We start from the raw sequence: 14,477 nt of genomic DNA on the forward strand, positions 1-14,477 counted from the left end.
CATTTCTTGAAATAAAATAAACGTTAACTGAAATAATATAAAATATATTTAAAATAATAATAATACATTTTGTTTAAGCTAGTTCCCAGGGAAACATATCGAAAATTAAATTTAGTTTCACTTGATGTACAAAAATAAAACTGAAATAAAAAGTACTAATAAAAAATTAAAAAATTTACAACAAAATTACTTAAACTTTAACTAAAATTAAAACGAAAACGGAAAATATTAACTAATTTGAAATGTTAATTCAAAAATATAATAGTATCTCAGTGGTAGTGAAATAACACTGGTTAGGACTTGTTTTTTTGTTTAGCTATAATTAAAGTATTGTCTTTGTCCACAGTTGCAAACCGTGGATGGTTAAACCAGTTGGGTGACATTCTCTCATGCATAGCAAACGATCTACCTGCTCATCCAGTTCTGGGACCATCCGTGTTGTGTGTCATCTTTGACCTGTCACCAACAGGATAAAGAATCCTTCGTTGCATGACAGCTGTCTCGGTTTGTTAGCTGAAATCCCCACAAGGAGTTCCTTGTGTGTTGGTTTAGGTGTCATTGTCCGTGGGTGTCTAAAATGCAGAATGAGTTTGAAATGGCACAATGCATTTACACGTACAGCAGCTCTACAGGACAGTCTCGCTTATTCATAAAAGTTGGCGAAGAAGAACGCCGAGTGCTCTGTAATATTGGCCGAGCAAAAGCACAAACCAGACAAAGAGGCAGCCACCAACAGAGCACAGCCTAATTAAGGAACTTGTTCACGTTCGGAGACGGCTGCCGAACCCGTAACTTGTCAAAGGCTTAAGGAATCAGGAAACTGTATATGTGTCTGGTTGAGTCTTTGAGAAACTGAAGGAGACATGCTTAGCTGATTCTAAATGGACGGCGCTAATAAATCGTACTGGGTCGTTCAGTTTAACCTCACCTCTGTTGCCTGTGATTCACAGCATTTATATTGGCCCACATCATTTAAGAGGGTGTCAAAGGTCAGAGGCCTTTTGCCCTACACTCACTTTTCCATTAGACTCATTCAGTTCTAGGAGTTCATTGACTTGATGTGTACTGCAGCTCCTGCACTACAGTCTAAAATGTACATTTTAAACAGCTTTTATATATGAATATATATAAATGAAGCTGTATTTTGCATTATTTTATTATATATATTTTCCACTATGATTATTTTTTGTCTTGCATATTTGTGACAAACAGCTAAAGTGATTGTGTTGGTTGCAGCATCATATATGAGATCATTCTCTGTTTTTGTGGGACCGTTTCTCCCAGAGACAATGATTTACTGTTGATGATGATTTTTTCTTTTCTTCCTCGTATTCCTTTTTTTAAATATATATATATATATATATTATATTAATATAATATATATATATTATAAATGAATGGTTTTCTTCAGCAAGAATACATTGAATGGATCAAAGGTAATGTAATGTTACATCAGACTTATATTCCAAATAAATGCTGTTTTTATAAAAGTGTTCAGAAAAAATACACCTTGATTTCCATAAAAATATTAAGCAGTACAACTGTTTTTGACATTGATAATAATAAGATTAATAATAGTTTCTTGAGCAGCAAATCAGCATATTAGAATGATTTCTGAAGGATCATGTGACACACAAGACTGGAGTAATGATGCTGAAAATTCAGCTTTGCATCACAGGAATAAATCAAATATATTCAAATTAACATATTCAATATTAACATATTCAAATATATTTAAAAAAACTGATATTCTAAGTTGTAATAATATTTTCACAATATTACAGTTTTAACTGTATTTTTCATCAAATAAATGCAGCCTTGGTGAGCATAAGCAACTCCTTTCAAAAACATTAATACATCTTACTGAGCCCATGCCTCTATGGGAAGTTCTAGAGAAAAGAAAGCTTAGATAAATCTTTAATATTATGACCAAGATATTCTCTTAAGTATACGGTTTGTATAACTTTGAATCATTCACATTTATTACACTAGCGATGCTCAGGCTAATGTTCTTACAGTCTAGCCTAATTGTGAACCATATAGTGTTACAGTTTCTAAAAAAAGTTGCTGGGTAACTGCCATTTTTATTTAATTTAATTTAATTTTTTACTTGCTTCTGGTGTTAATTTTGGAGCCTTAATGAAACTATGTAGGTTTTCAAGATAATTGTGCGTAATGTACGTATATTTAACACTCTCTATCTTTGTTTTGTGCTCTTTCTCTAGAACAATGTTACTGCCAATAAGGAGAGGGAAGAAGTGGAGGTAGCAAAGAAGGTGTCCGAGGGCCAGGCAGGCCGTCTGTCTCAGGAGGTGGAGAGACTTCGCAAGAGGGCACATGAGCTGGAGAACGAAGTGACCAAACTCAACCGCATCATTGATGAAGCCAAGCTGCAGGAGAGCAGGCTGGGGGAGCGAGCTGGCCGCCTGGAGGTACTTTCAATTTACTATTCTAATGGTACACCTGAGGCTGTTTCCCTAGACGAAGATTAAGATTTTCCTGTCGGGAATTCCATCAGCATTGATTCCCTGTTAACTCTTCTCCTTTAGTCTGGGGGAAATGCTTAATCTGTGTCTAAAAAAGCAGACACAGAGAAGTAAAACATCTGTAATGTGTTTGTTTGTTACTAGAAAGAAAAAAGGCAGTTGGAGGAGTCTCTCGCTGAGGTCAGGGAACAGGAAGAGGAAATGACCCGTGCAAACCATGCGCTTACCACTCGCCTAGAGGATGTGCAGGTGAGACCCGGGAAGCTCAACTTTAAGCAGGAGCTGAGATATTAAAAAATCATGTTTGGTTGAGTTATGAATTTGGGGTCGGTAAAATTATTTAAATGTTATTGAAAGTAGTATCTTATACTTAAGGATACATTTATTTGATTAAAAGATTAAAAAGATTAAAAAAAATCTGTAATATTGTGTAATATTATTACAGTTTAAAATAACGGTTTTCTATTTTAATATATTTTAAAATGTAATTTATGCCTGTGATGCAAAGCTTAATTTTCAGCACCATTACTACATTCTTCAGTGTCACATGATCCACCAGAACTCACTTTAATAAGCAAATCTGGGCACCAGTAATATTATTATAATTATTATTATTAATGCTGAAAACATTTGTGCTGCATGTATTTGAAACAAATGTATTTGAAACAGAAATGTATTTTTGTTACAATGTAAAAGTCTTAGGCTCAGTGACGGGGTTTAGATTAAGCCACGATTAGGCCTTAGTTTAATTAGGGCATTTAAGTAGCTTTAATAAAAATGCCTTAGAAAAAAACATTACTGGTTTGCATCTTGAGACAAAACAATGGCACTGACATATTTTAAGACATGTGTTTGATACTTTTTTTTTCTTACAGAAAATCCTAAAAAATTCTTTCATGATCTCTCTGACCCCAAACTTTTGAAAAATAGTGTATGAAAGTCTAAATTAGAGGTGAAACAATAATATTTCTTCTAAATAATTAAATTTTTACAACTTCAGAAATTTTTTTTTTTTTTTTTTTTGGTCACAGTGTTAAAACTATCTTTACATCAAACCGACAATCAGAGAAGCATTACTGTTTCAATATTTGGCCTAAGGGAAGCCATACTTTACTTTAATTGATACTTTTCCATCCATAGAGAAACTTGACCAAAATGACTCAAGAGCACCATGAGCTGCAAGAGCGACTGAAGGAGGAGAAGAGTCAGAAAGAGCAGTTTAAAAACACCAAGAATGAGATTGAAGATGAGAGGAGGCTGCTGGACCGAACTGTGGAGAAACTTCAACGGGAGGTGAGAGACTGGACTTAACCCTGAATGATAATGTGCTTTTTTATCAAGTAAAGGTCTTAATAAACGTTTAAATACGTTTTTGTCTTGCTTTCAATACATGCTTCACTGAGGGCACACAAAACCTAAGTTGGTTAAACAACTTTAGTGTGATTTGTGTCACCGACACTTGGGGTTAAGCTGATAAATTTGAGGAATTGACAAATTTAGTTGTCCTCTGTCCTATTGTTTTTTCAATATCTCTCTCTTTCTGTGTAGATGAATGAGATAGTGGAGGCGTCTCAGAGCTCAACTCAGGAGCTGCAGGAGCAGATAGACATGTATAAGGAGAAGAACCGGAGGGAGATGGCAGAGCTGCAGAAACAGCTGAGAGAGGGAGGACTGGAGCTGGAGAAATCCCGTTTTACCGCCAAGAGCCTTCATGAGGAGGTGGGTGGGGGAGGGCGGCTAAAGTTTAGCAAAAACTACCAACCTGAAGCCAAGTCGAAAAAACAAAGCAGATCATTTCTAAATTCTGAAATGCACATGTTCAAAAAACTTGGACTAAACCAGACTGGACTAAACCAGTTTGGTCTGTGCCACAACTGCTTAACTAAGGCCCATTCAGACCAAGAACGATAACTATAACCATAATCGTCCATTAGTGTGGACACTAATATAGTTATGTTTATTATAATTGACATAAGTCAAGCACTGCAGTTATGTCTTCTGCCGCTTTAAAAGCTCTATCTCTTTAAAATTGGTGGATTCTCATTGGCTGTCAATGTTTTTAGCATTGTTTAGCTGGAAAAAGGGATTTCATTGATATTGTTCATCTGCGTCGTTAACGTTAGTTTTAGTGTGGACTTCCCTATTCTTATTGAATTTGAATGATTATTAAAACTTTTATAGTTGACCTCTATCTTGAACTTTCTTTACATACTCGTATAGACCTTATGCACCAGAGAAACGTGGGCGCCGTCATCTTTAGAATATTGTCTTTGAAATTCCCTTTTTGCGGTCGCTCTGTATATTTCTATGGCATCGCTGTCCAGGAGTAATTAGCTGGTGAAGTGGATTTACTTATTGTAGAGTTAACAAAAGTTATCATGAGCATTGTAATGTTTATCATAAGCATTGTAAAGCAGATGTCTTAACAAATGTCGACCGGGAATTTTTTTACGAGCAGTTTATTCATACCTATGCAAGATCGCTGTGAAAATACAGACCGGAAGTCAAAAGACAACGAGCGCAGCGCTGAAAAGGGGCGGGGCTACATAAGGTCTATACTATAGACCTTGCTGGACCTAATCCCCTAAAAAAACAGTACTGTTGTGATGTTACTGTTGATGATATCAGGCGGTAATTCCATTTTCCGTTGTTACTCAGTGGTTAGTGTTTTCATTTACCAAGATTTTAAAGGAGGAAAGTGCTACAAAATTATGTAGAAATGTCCAAGAATGTCCTTTCATGCAGTTTGTTTGACTTGGAATGCTGATAGGAAAATCCCATTTTATTGATACGATTATCCAAGGTAAACGTTTGAAAATGAAACGCAGAGGAGCACGTCAGTGAGCCCTTATGCACAGAGTTTATGGTCTATTTATCCAACAGCACAAAAAAATTCATGTAAATATGGGAAGAGTGTCTAGCCAAAGTGAAGTTTGCATTTCTTGAAAACCACGTGTTTCTGAAGAAGCATAACAGTCAGCTGGAGTTATATTTCAATGTAAACTCCGTCAAATGCCGTGTTAAATACAATTTACATAACTTGTTATTCGGTTGCCATCTCTGTCTCTCTGGAGATGAATATCCTCATATCAACTATCTCGGTGTCAAACATCTGGAATGTTCCTTGTCACCATTAATCATCGGCCGACATTCTTTTGGCAGATCACATTTTTTAGTCACTTCAGTTCCTGTTCGCAGTCCATGTCTTTCAGTTTATATACTCAACCCCAAGTGGGACTGACCTTTGACCTCTGCTGTTATGCGCTTTAACCCTGTCAGCACTGTGGCATTTGAGGAATGTTATTGTTTGATATGAGAATCAGGCATTATAGGTCATCCCTGTGAATGAGGTCCCATGGAACAGTGGGTACTGGACCCATCCCCCCCATCTCATTAACACTTTATGAGCTGAGAACAAGAGTGTAAAATGGCCTGCTTTCAGCACTCACTGACTGATTCTGTGCTACTGCCTGTGAAATATCAGTTCATGGGTGGAGAAGGGAAGAGCGTGAAGAAGAAAGATACAAAGAAAAGCAAACAGTAAAAAGAAGAAAAGAGTGAGACATCATCCTCGGCACAGCTGTGTGTGAAGGATGGGGAGGATGGTTCCCGTGGGGAGTTTTGGGTCTGAGCGATGACCTACTGACACCTCATCCTCCCAGAATTCCATCGTACACATGTTCTCCTCTCCTCATACAGATCATGACCTCATTCCTACAGCTGTTTCCTCTGGAGCGATACACCTCTGCTGCTAGCTTCTATTAAACCAAATCACACACACATCAAAATGTACTAGATGCTTCTTACATGCATTCTTACATTCTTACACAGTTACTCATTTTAGTCTGCTTCCCTGAGTATTTGTTCCCCAGTTTCTTCTTTAAAATCACACTGAGTGCAAAATATTCTTTTTGTGTACACTTCACATGCGTTTTACTTCACTCTTGACAAAGGCAGCATCTTGTGGCCAAAAATGTAACTGCAACAACAGGACAGCAAAAGGTGGAACTCGTGTAAAAGAGAGATTCATAGCACAGCATGTTGCACACCATGAATATCATGGTTCAAATTAAATTGTAATGATGTTTAGTGGGTGTGTATATATATATATATATATATATATATATATATATATATATATATATATATATATATACATTATATTTATACATAAACACGGATCACAACCATGCTGATATACAGTAGATCCATATCACACTTCTGCTCCTGTGATATATATAAATTATAAATAAATATGGATTATAATCTTTTATATATTATAAATCTTTCACCACTTACACTGCCGTTCAAAAGTTTGGGGTCAGTAGTTTTGTTTTTTTAAAGAAATTGATACTTAAATTCAGCAAGGATGCATTAAATTGGACAACAAAAGTGACAGAAATAATCAATTGTATAATGTTACAAATATAATGTTTCTATTTCAAATAAATTCTGTTCTTTTGACATTTCTGTTCATAAAAAAAAAATCAACAAATAAATGCAGATTTGGTAAGCATTAGGTAGCCTACTTCGTTTTAAAAAACATTAAAAAAATCTTCTTGTCTGTCTGTCTATCTATCATTATAAATTCCTCTCCATTTATAGCTTGTTTAATTATGCTTTCAGATACCAATAAGAGTGTAACACTGTCTGATCACATTTTTACCAAATTAAAATCCACTATGGGAATTCTGCACATTTTCTCCCTACATCAGTTCTGGAAATGTTCTGTTCACTGCTATCCGAGACTAGAATGTGAATGTGTTTGTGTGTTATAGCTGGCTCATGTGCAGGAGGATCTACGTCAGTGTCAGAAAGGCAGAGATGAAGCGCTGCAGAGAGTGAAGGACCTGGAGCAGAAGGTTTTTGAACTAGAGGTCGAGACCGAGACCAAAGCCCACTCGAACGACAAAACCAGACAGGTCAAAGTCTTGGAGGTGAAGCACTAATAGAGACATGTCTTCTTTTTACTTTCATCAGCTTTTTATTGAACCGCTGACTGTGTTGTAATGTAAATTTGTTGTAATGTTCAAGTTGTTTTTATCTGTCAATAGGACCGTCTGTCTGCGGTAGAGGTTGAGCTGGAGGAGGAGAGACAGAGTGGAGACTTGCTGATGGAGAGAATAGACAGAGGAAGAGAACAGGTGAGATACGATTGACACAATCACATTTGTTGTTAATATTTTACAATAATAAATAGTGAAATGATTACATTTATGCAATGTCACAAACGGAAATATGGGAAATATGCAGTAACCAAAACTATCTTTATTTTGGATTCTTTAAATCTAACCCCAGCTCTTATTTATGAGGTGCATCCTAGGGTCACATGAATAATGGACACTTGTTGACTACATTTTCCTCACTATCTCATCCATTTAAATGGTTTAAAATATTAGTTTCTAATAAAAATTCATACTTAATGTATTTTTCTTCATATCATAAGCCTTTTGATTAAAATGTTTTTACGATCAAGCTTTTTTAGTACTCTGCACATGAGATGTTGTTAAAAAGCTGGCATTTTTGCGTTTACCCTAAAATCAACTGTAGAAATGCATGAATACAATTTTGAATCATGTCTGTGCCGCTCATAATGTAGATCGAGGTGTTTTCAAGATCTCCTTCTCCATGAGTACTTTATTACAAGTGACACACACTCACACACTGTTCAATGATTGTAAAATACAAGTGACGCAATTAAACTTGAACGCTTGATCCACTGTTTCTTTTTTATTCAAGGGATTCTTCTTTTAAAAGTTGCACTCAAGATTCAGAATTAATTCACACCAGAGTGAGAGAAAGATGAAGTGGGAGTGCATTGTAAATGGAGCTTGCGTAATCGTTCTCTTTGGCAGCCTGCCTTTTGGTGAAAGAGTCCCCGTCTGAATTTCAGGCATCAATTAAGAGCTCTCTCTAAAGCTTTACTTTGGCCAAGATATGCAAGAGGCCAGGCATCTCAAGTCGGCCAGAGGCAAAGCTCACTCTGAATGCATTTTGTTGAAACATCCAGAATGGCCAAACCAGAGGTTTAAAGCAAGGGGCCGAATTCTTCCTTCCTGACCGATAAGGCCGGGAAGGGAGCATTTTTGCAATTTGAGGCAAAGATGATACATGTTTCCTAAGAAACAAGGTCTGTTCTTCAATGTCAGTCTTAAAGTGTTGCTTAGTTGCTTTTTATGGAAGCAAGACAGACTTTTATGTGTACTTGGAAAAGTTTGTTTTTTGAAACGAGCCATTTGATTTCAGGATCATGCATCATTTGGTTGGACCCATGGCTTCTTGAACTTGGACTTTTTCAAACTTTTTTCACAAGTAGCCCAAATTTGTCTCCTCGCTTATTGTTTCCAGAAGCTAATTTGGCACGTTGGTCCGATTGCACCTGTCGCACTACATTTAGACCTCTTAAAAAGCGGCAAATCTAGACCAGGGCTGAAGACGTGATTAATAGATTATAAAGGAGAGGAGCGTGTGAGCTTTTTTTAATTGTCTGGAAATAGAGAATCGAGGCAAACATAATGACACAATAGTGTTACGCTGAGGCCGAGGTGAGTTTGTGTGGAAACAGTAGAGGGCTCTGTGGAGACGGGGTGGGTTACAGAAGTGGAGGGTGGTGTCAGGATGGGCACACCTGCGTCCATGGCAGCAGGTGCATGAGAGACTGTCTAAATGAGAGTAATCTCCCGCTCTTTGCTCACATGCTCTCTGGCTCTCTCTCTCCCTCTCTCTCTGTCTGTAGCGCTTTCGTGCTTTGATTAGTTTCAGTGTGTTTTCTGCTCTGCTGACGCAGCGCCCTGCAGGGTAGAGCGGCACACGCGGGCCATCCCTCATCCCTGAGCCCTGCTGTCACGCGCTAATTGGCATAAAATATCATCCACTCTTAGCGCCTGGTAGCAGACAAAAGAGCCATTTCTCCATCGATCGATTTTTTTCTCCTTTTCAATCTTTATCTTTTCTTCCATATGTCTTCACTGTCTTAAGGCAAGTTTTTAACATCTTTTGTGCGGTTAATGCTTTGGAAGACTGGGGTCCATGAGAAATGTGAACATTCAATTTAGGTAAAAAACAAACAAAAAAACAGTAAGCCACTGTACATGTATTATCCATGATATTTTGACATCAATTTGAGAAAAAATCCTTTAGAAAGGTAAAAACCCATCATGGTTTCCACAAAAATATTAAGCAGCACAACTGTTTTCAACTTCGATAATAAGAAATGTTTCTTGAGCAGCAAATCTGCATATTAGAATGATTTCTTGATTTCATGATGAGGTCATGTGACACTGAGGATGGGAGTAAAGGCCCTTTCACATTAAGAAATATAACCATAACTATATTAGCATTCACACTGATGCACAATATCGGTCTGTTTTTTTCTAATCGCACGCTGCAGTTTTGTTGTCTGCCGTTTAAAATGCTCGCACACTTTAAAGCAGAATGTACTCTAATTGGCTGTCAATGTTTTTATTGATTATCAAAAATCGTTCTGAAAGTAATTTCAACGATTATAATTTCTCTGTGCCATTATCGTTAAAGTTTTGGTGTGGACCCTGCTATTCTTTTATAATTAGAATGATTTTATCCTTATAGTTATCTTTAGTGTGTAACAGGCCTTAGTTGTTAGTGAAAATTCCGCTTTGCCATCACAGAAATTAATTACATTTAAAAATATATTCAAATAGAAGTGTTATTTTGATTTCAGATTGTAATAATACTTCACAATATTACTATTTGTACTCTATTTTTGACCAAATAAATGAAGTCCTGGTGAGCATAAATAAAAATATAAAAAAATCATACTGACTATAAACTTTTGAACAAGTGTATCACCAAATTATTTGGTTTTTAAAGTGAATTATTATATAAATTATCATGAAAATATAAATCTTACGGTCTTTTAGGACTCCTTATTCCAAATGTGTGAAGCAAAATGTAAAGAATAGACTAGATGGCGAAATCTTCACAAACAACTGGCATGTTTTTAGTTGTGGAGGAAGTTGTTGTTGTTAGGGAGGTTTGCCATTAATGTTTGTTTCGCTGTGTTTGTGACAGTTGGAGCAGATGAGGAATGAGCTGATGCAGGAGAGAGCCAGCAGACAGGATGTGGAGTGTGACAAAATCTCCCTGGAGAGACAGGTAAAAACAACCCCGTCTCTGATCGATGCCTTAAACCACCCGGCATCTGCTCCTATTGCTCTCGACCTCTGCAAAACAGTAACCTTCTTTACATATAATTATACATGCCTTTTTCTTTTCTGTGTCAAGAATAAGGATCTGAAGAGCAGGGTTGCTTATCTGGAGGGATCTCACAAGCCTAGTAAAGAGGGGTTGGTGGTCCAGCTGGAGAACCGCATCCAGGAACTGGAGGAAAGACTGGAAGGAGAGGAGAGGTAAACGAGGCAACTAATGCAACTAGTGTGCTAGGCGTCACATCATTGGATTTTTCTAAAATGTCTGTTATTAAGTTTTAAAAAAAAGTAATTCATTAAATATTTATTAGGGATCGAGCTAACCTGCAGCTGGCGAATCGTCGGCTTGAGCGAAAAGTGAAGGAGATGATGATGCAAGTAGATGAAGAACATCATTCACTTCAGGATCAGAAAGATCAGGTCAGCAGCAAACATCCCTCCACCGAGAGGAACACGTAAAAAAGAGACAATCTTCTAAGCTAACTTTTTTTTTAACCCACCATTGCACATTTTATGAAATCATTTTTTTTAAAGAGTCAATTTTCTTGCATAGATGGATTACTATTATCAAAAACTAATTCAGGAAATAATATAGGCATGTTGCAACACTGTGCAACAATGTTGAATTGTGATGAATCTGTTGTCAACACTGTACTTATCTGATGTGGTGTGTAGTTGAACTTGCGTCTGAAGGCTCTGAAGAGGCAGATGGATGAGGCGGAGGAGGAGATCGACCGCCTGGAACACAACAAGAAGAAACTGCAGAGAGACCTGGAGGAGCAGCAGGAAGCCAACGAACAACTCCAGAGTCAGCTCAAGTCACTGCGTGGCGAGATGAGGTAATGATTCAAACCTAACCGAGATAAATGCAGTACTGCTGATCTGGGTTCATTACCACTGATGGAATGGCATCTCACAGTATGTGCTGTTGAAATCAACCTATACTCTTCATCTGTCTGTCCAAGTATATACAGTATGACACAATAGCTACGTTCACACTTTCGGTTTATGAATCTCGAAATGTCCCGTTCACACAGCAACTTAACAGCAGCGTCTTGAATACTGTATGTATAAACGTGCAATGGGAGTCAAGTCCATATTCTCTTACCAGTAACCATACAATACACACGAATTCTGACCCATATGGTTTTTGATAGATATCCACGTCACTAAGTTATGTACCGAAACCACACAGTAGACTTGTATTTGTGCGTCACAAAGCGGCTCTCTCGCACTGTATGACGTGACAGACAAGAATGCTGTTGTCACTCCTGTAAATAACTGAAGTGGGTGGAACATAACCGTATCAAGGACTCAAATACAGGACTGACAACTGTATTCGGCTGCTTCGTCCCTCGATGTCATCGTCCATCGCGATGTTTCACTGTAGACATCGTCTGATGCCAATTTGGTAGACATCACACAGTGTGTAATAGAATATTTGAAGGATTAAATGCACGTCTAATAACCTCTGCCTTTCAGAACATGATGCAGAAGACAACTGTAAAAGCATTTATATGACATTTTTATTATTTTAGCCTGACTGAAATCAAATGCATGTTCATATTTAGAGATTTTATTTATTTATAATATTACTGATTGAAACTTGTGCGCAGATTCATGCAATGGACAGGCTTTTAGGACCTATCATGCACTTTTTCAAAATCTTGATTTAGTTTCTTGGGTCTACTAGAATAATATTTTTTCACATATTTTACATTGCTCTCTTCCCAGTCCGTCAGTAACGCGCCGTTTAGTTTCTTTCTCTATGAAGCCCCTCCTCGTCAAAAGCACAGTGCTCTGATTGGACGCTTGATCTGTGTGTTTCAGAAATGTCACGACCCTTACCACAACCGCAAGTTTCAACACACTACTAACTCAATCGGAAAATGCCTTGTGTGGGAATTACGTTAAATTATGATGTGTGTACGTTCCTGGGAAAAACCCTCAAGACTACAAACGAGGCGTTTCAGAATCGGTCCTTACCGATAAAGAGAGGGAGTGGACTTTTTAACTTTTGAAAACCATTTTTATGTTCAAACAGCAACATTACACACTAAAGAATGTTGAAAATGTAAAAAAGCATATAGAAAATTATACTCGCATCCTTTTGTCTAACTAAAAATACTCATTTTTGTTAACCCACAAAGGCGCAAGAACAACTCTGCACCAGTCCTGAACGCCGATGATGATGATGACGACGATGATATCAGCACTGATGGCGAGACGTACTTCAGCTCTTCATCTGGCTACAAGCGCTCCAGCAGCCAGGATGCCTTCATCTCCAATTTCTCTCGGTGAAAACACTACTGGAAACTGAGAAGGAAATATAAAGAAAGATGGAAATATGTATTTGTGCTGTTATAAACTCTTTGCCACCATTTCATGTAACCATGAGCCCAAATCCAATGCCTTTTTCCTATGATTATATAATTTTGCTAGATTTTTGTACAAGTAATCTTTTATGTGTTCAACCCTATTGGAAACTGTATAGCACTGTATATCTGCGTTAAATACAATGTTTTTTTTTCTTAACTCTGCAGTTCCACTAAATACACTTGCATAAACAGCCTTTAAATTATGCAAAAGTGACATTTGTTATTTAACTATCCGGAATGTGAAGGACTTCAATGACTGATCTTTTTCAAGAAAATTCATATAATACATAGTAAGGGAAGTATGTATGAGGGAATTTTTTGTTCATAAAAAAAAAAAGTTACGGCCAAGTTTTTTCTACTTAATGAACAAGCAGATATAATGTTATTTTTCTATTCATATGAAGCTGCTTTCATTTCTGTCAATTTTTAATTCATTTTCAATATTATTCCAGACATAAGCAGCTTGAAAATGTGCAGAGGTGCTCTGTTGCAACTGGCTGCACCAATCTGTACACCTGAAATGTTACATTGTACTGACACATTTATGTTTCCAGGAGTTTTAATTTCTTTCTGAGACACAAAACAGTGTTATGGGTCAAATCGTACGAGCCTGTTGTATTATAGAAAACATTTATAACTGGTTTCGCTAAACCTTTATGCCACTCATGGGATGCTGCCATGTACCTGCTCAAATGTGAAAGCATCTGGGTGCCTGTTGTTTCAGAGGTGGAAGAGAAGAGATGTCCTTCCTTATGCAAACATTGTATATTACTGTTCTGACAATCACCCTTTGGACACTGTGATGATTTGCACTGTATGTTGTTGAAGTGAACTCTGTGTGTCTGGTGCTTAAATGTTGTTTAATGGAACAAAAAGCGTTGTTATTATTAGTCATTAGTGCTTTTTTTAAGGTTCCAAATTGAATCCTGCCTCCTACCTCTTTGTAAACATCTACATAAAAAAAACTTACAAAAAGAAATAAACTCCACAGTTAATCCCATGATGCTCTGCTTGTTTTCCATTCCTTGCTTTTCTTATTTGTCCATTTGTGTACAGAGTGTATAGTTTAAAATATAATAGAAGTAAATTCCCATTAACAGTGTCATTGTGCATAAAATGAGTTTCTTGGCTTGCGTATTTATTTAGTCAATCCTCTAGTCCCGAGGTTTTCAACCAGGGGGCCCCAATAAGTCTTAAAATTATTTAAATTTAGTTATTTTAACATTTTAATTTGTGTAAACTAAAAAAAAAATTAAGATGTACAACATATACGTGGTACATATCAGTATACATTGGATGGCAGTATAGGTATATCAGTATAGATTGGAGGGCATTGATTGAAATACTGAGAAGTTGAGAAGAACCACTGATCAAGTCTAGATTCTGGTCCCATTGTGCCTTTAGCCAGAGAAACCGAACTCTAGAAG

At 37.0% G+C, this 14,477-nt stretch overlaps 1 protein-coding gene across 4 annotated transcripts in view; it reads left to right on the forward strand.

Annotated features, from left to right (window-relative positions):
* The window catches only part of cgnl1 (cingulin-like 1), a 33,413-nt gene extending 19,363 nt beyond the window's left edge, over positions 1–14,050 (forward strand). For all 4 annotated transcript variants that reach the window (XM_077229458.1, XM_077229459.1, XM_077229461.1 and 1 more), the window contains exons 9-19: positions 2,226–2,432; positions 2,631–2,735; positions 3,627–3,779; positions 4,035–4,205; positions 7,265–7,423; positions 7,541–7,630; positions 10,536–10,619; positions 10,749–10,873; positions 10,984–11,092; positions 11,348–11,511; positions 12,823–14,050. In XM_077229458.1, coding sequence (XP_077085573.1) covers positions 2,226–2,432; positions 2,631–2,735; positions 3,627–3,779; positions 4,035–4,205; positions 7,265–7,423; positions 7,541–7,630; positions 10,536–10,619; positions 10,749–10,873; positions 10,984–11,092; positions 11,348–11,511; positions 12,823–12,973 — 1,518 coding nt within the window. In that variant the 3' untranslated portion in view covers positions 12,974–14,050. The remainder of the gene's footprint in view (positions 1–2,225; positions 2,433–2,630; positions 2,736–3,626; positions 3,780–4,034; positions 4,206–7,264; positions 7,424–7,540; positions 7,631–10,535; positions 10,620–10,748; positions 10,874–10,983; positions 11,093–11,347; positions 11,512–12,822) is intronic.
* Positions 14,051–14,477: the final 427 nt, after the last annotated feature.

Source organism: Siphateles boraxobius, unplaced genomic scaffold (assembly GCF_051911475.1).
Source record: "Siphateles boraxobius isolate OS27281-9 unplaced genomic scaffold, OSU_SipBor_1 130, whole genome shotgun sequence".
Classification (NCBI taxonomy): Eukaryota; Metazoa; Chordata; class Actinopteri; order Cypriniformes; family Leuciscidae; genus Siphateles; species Siphateles boraxobius.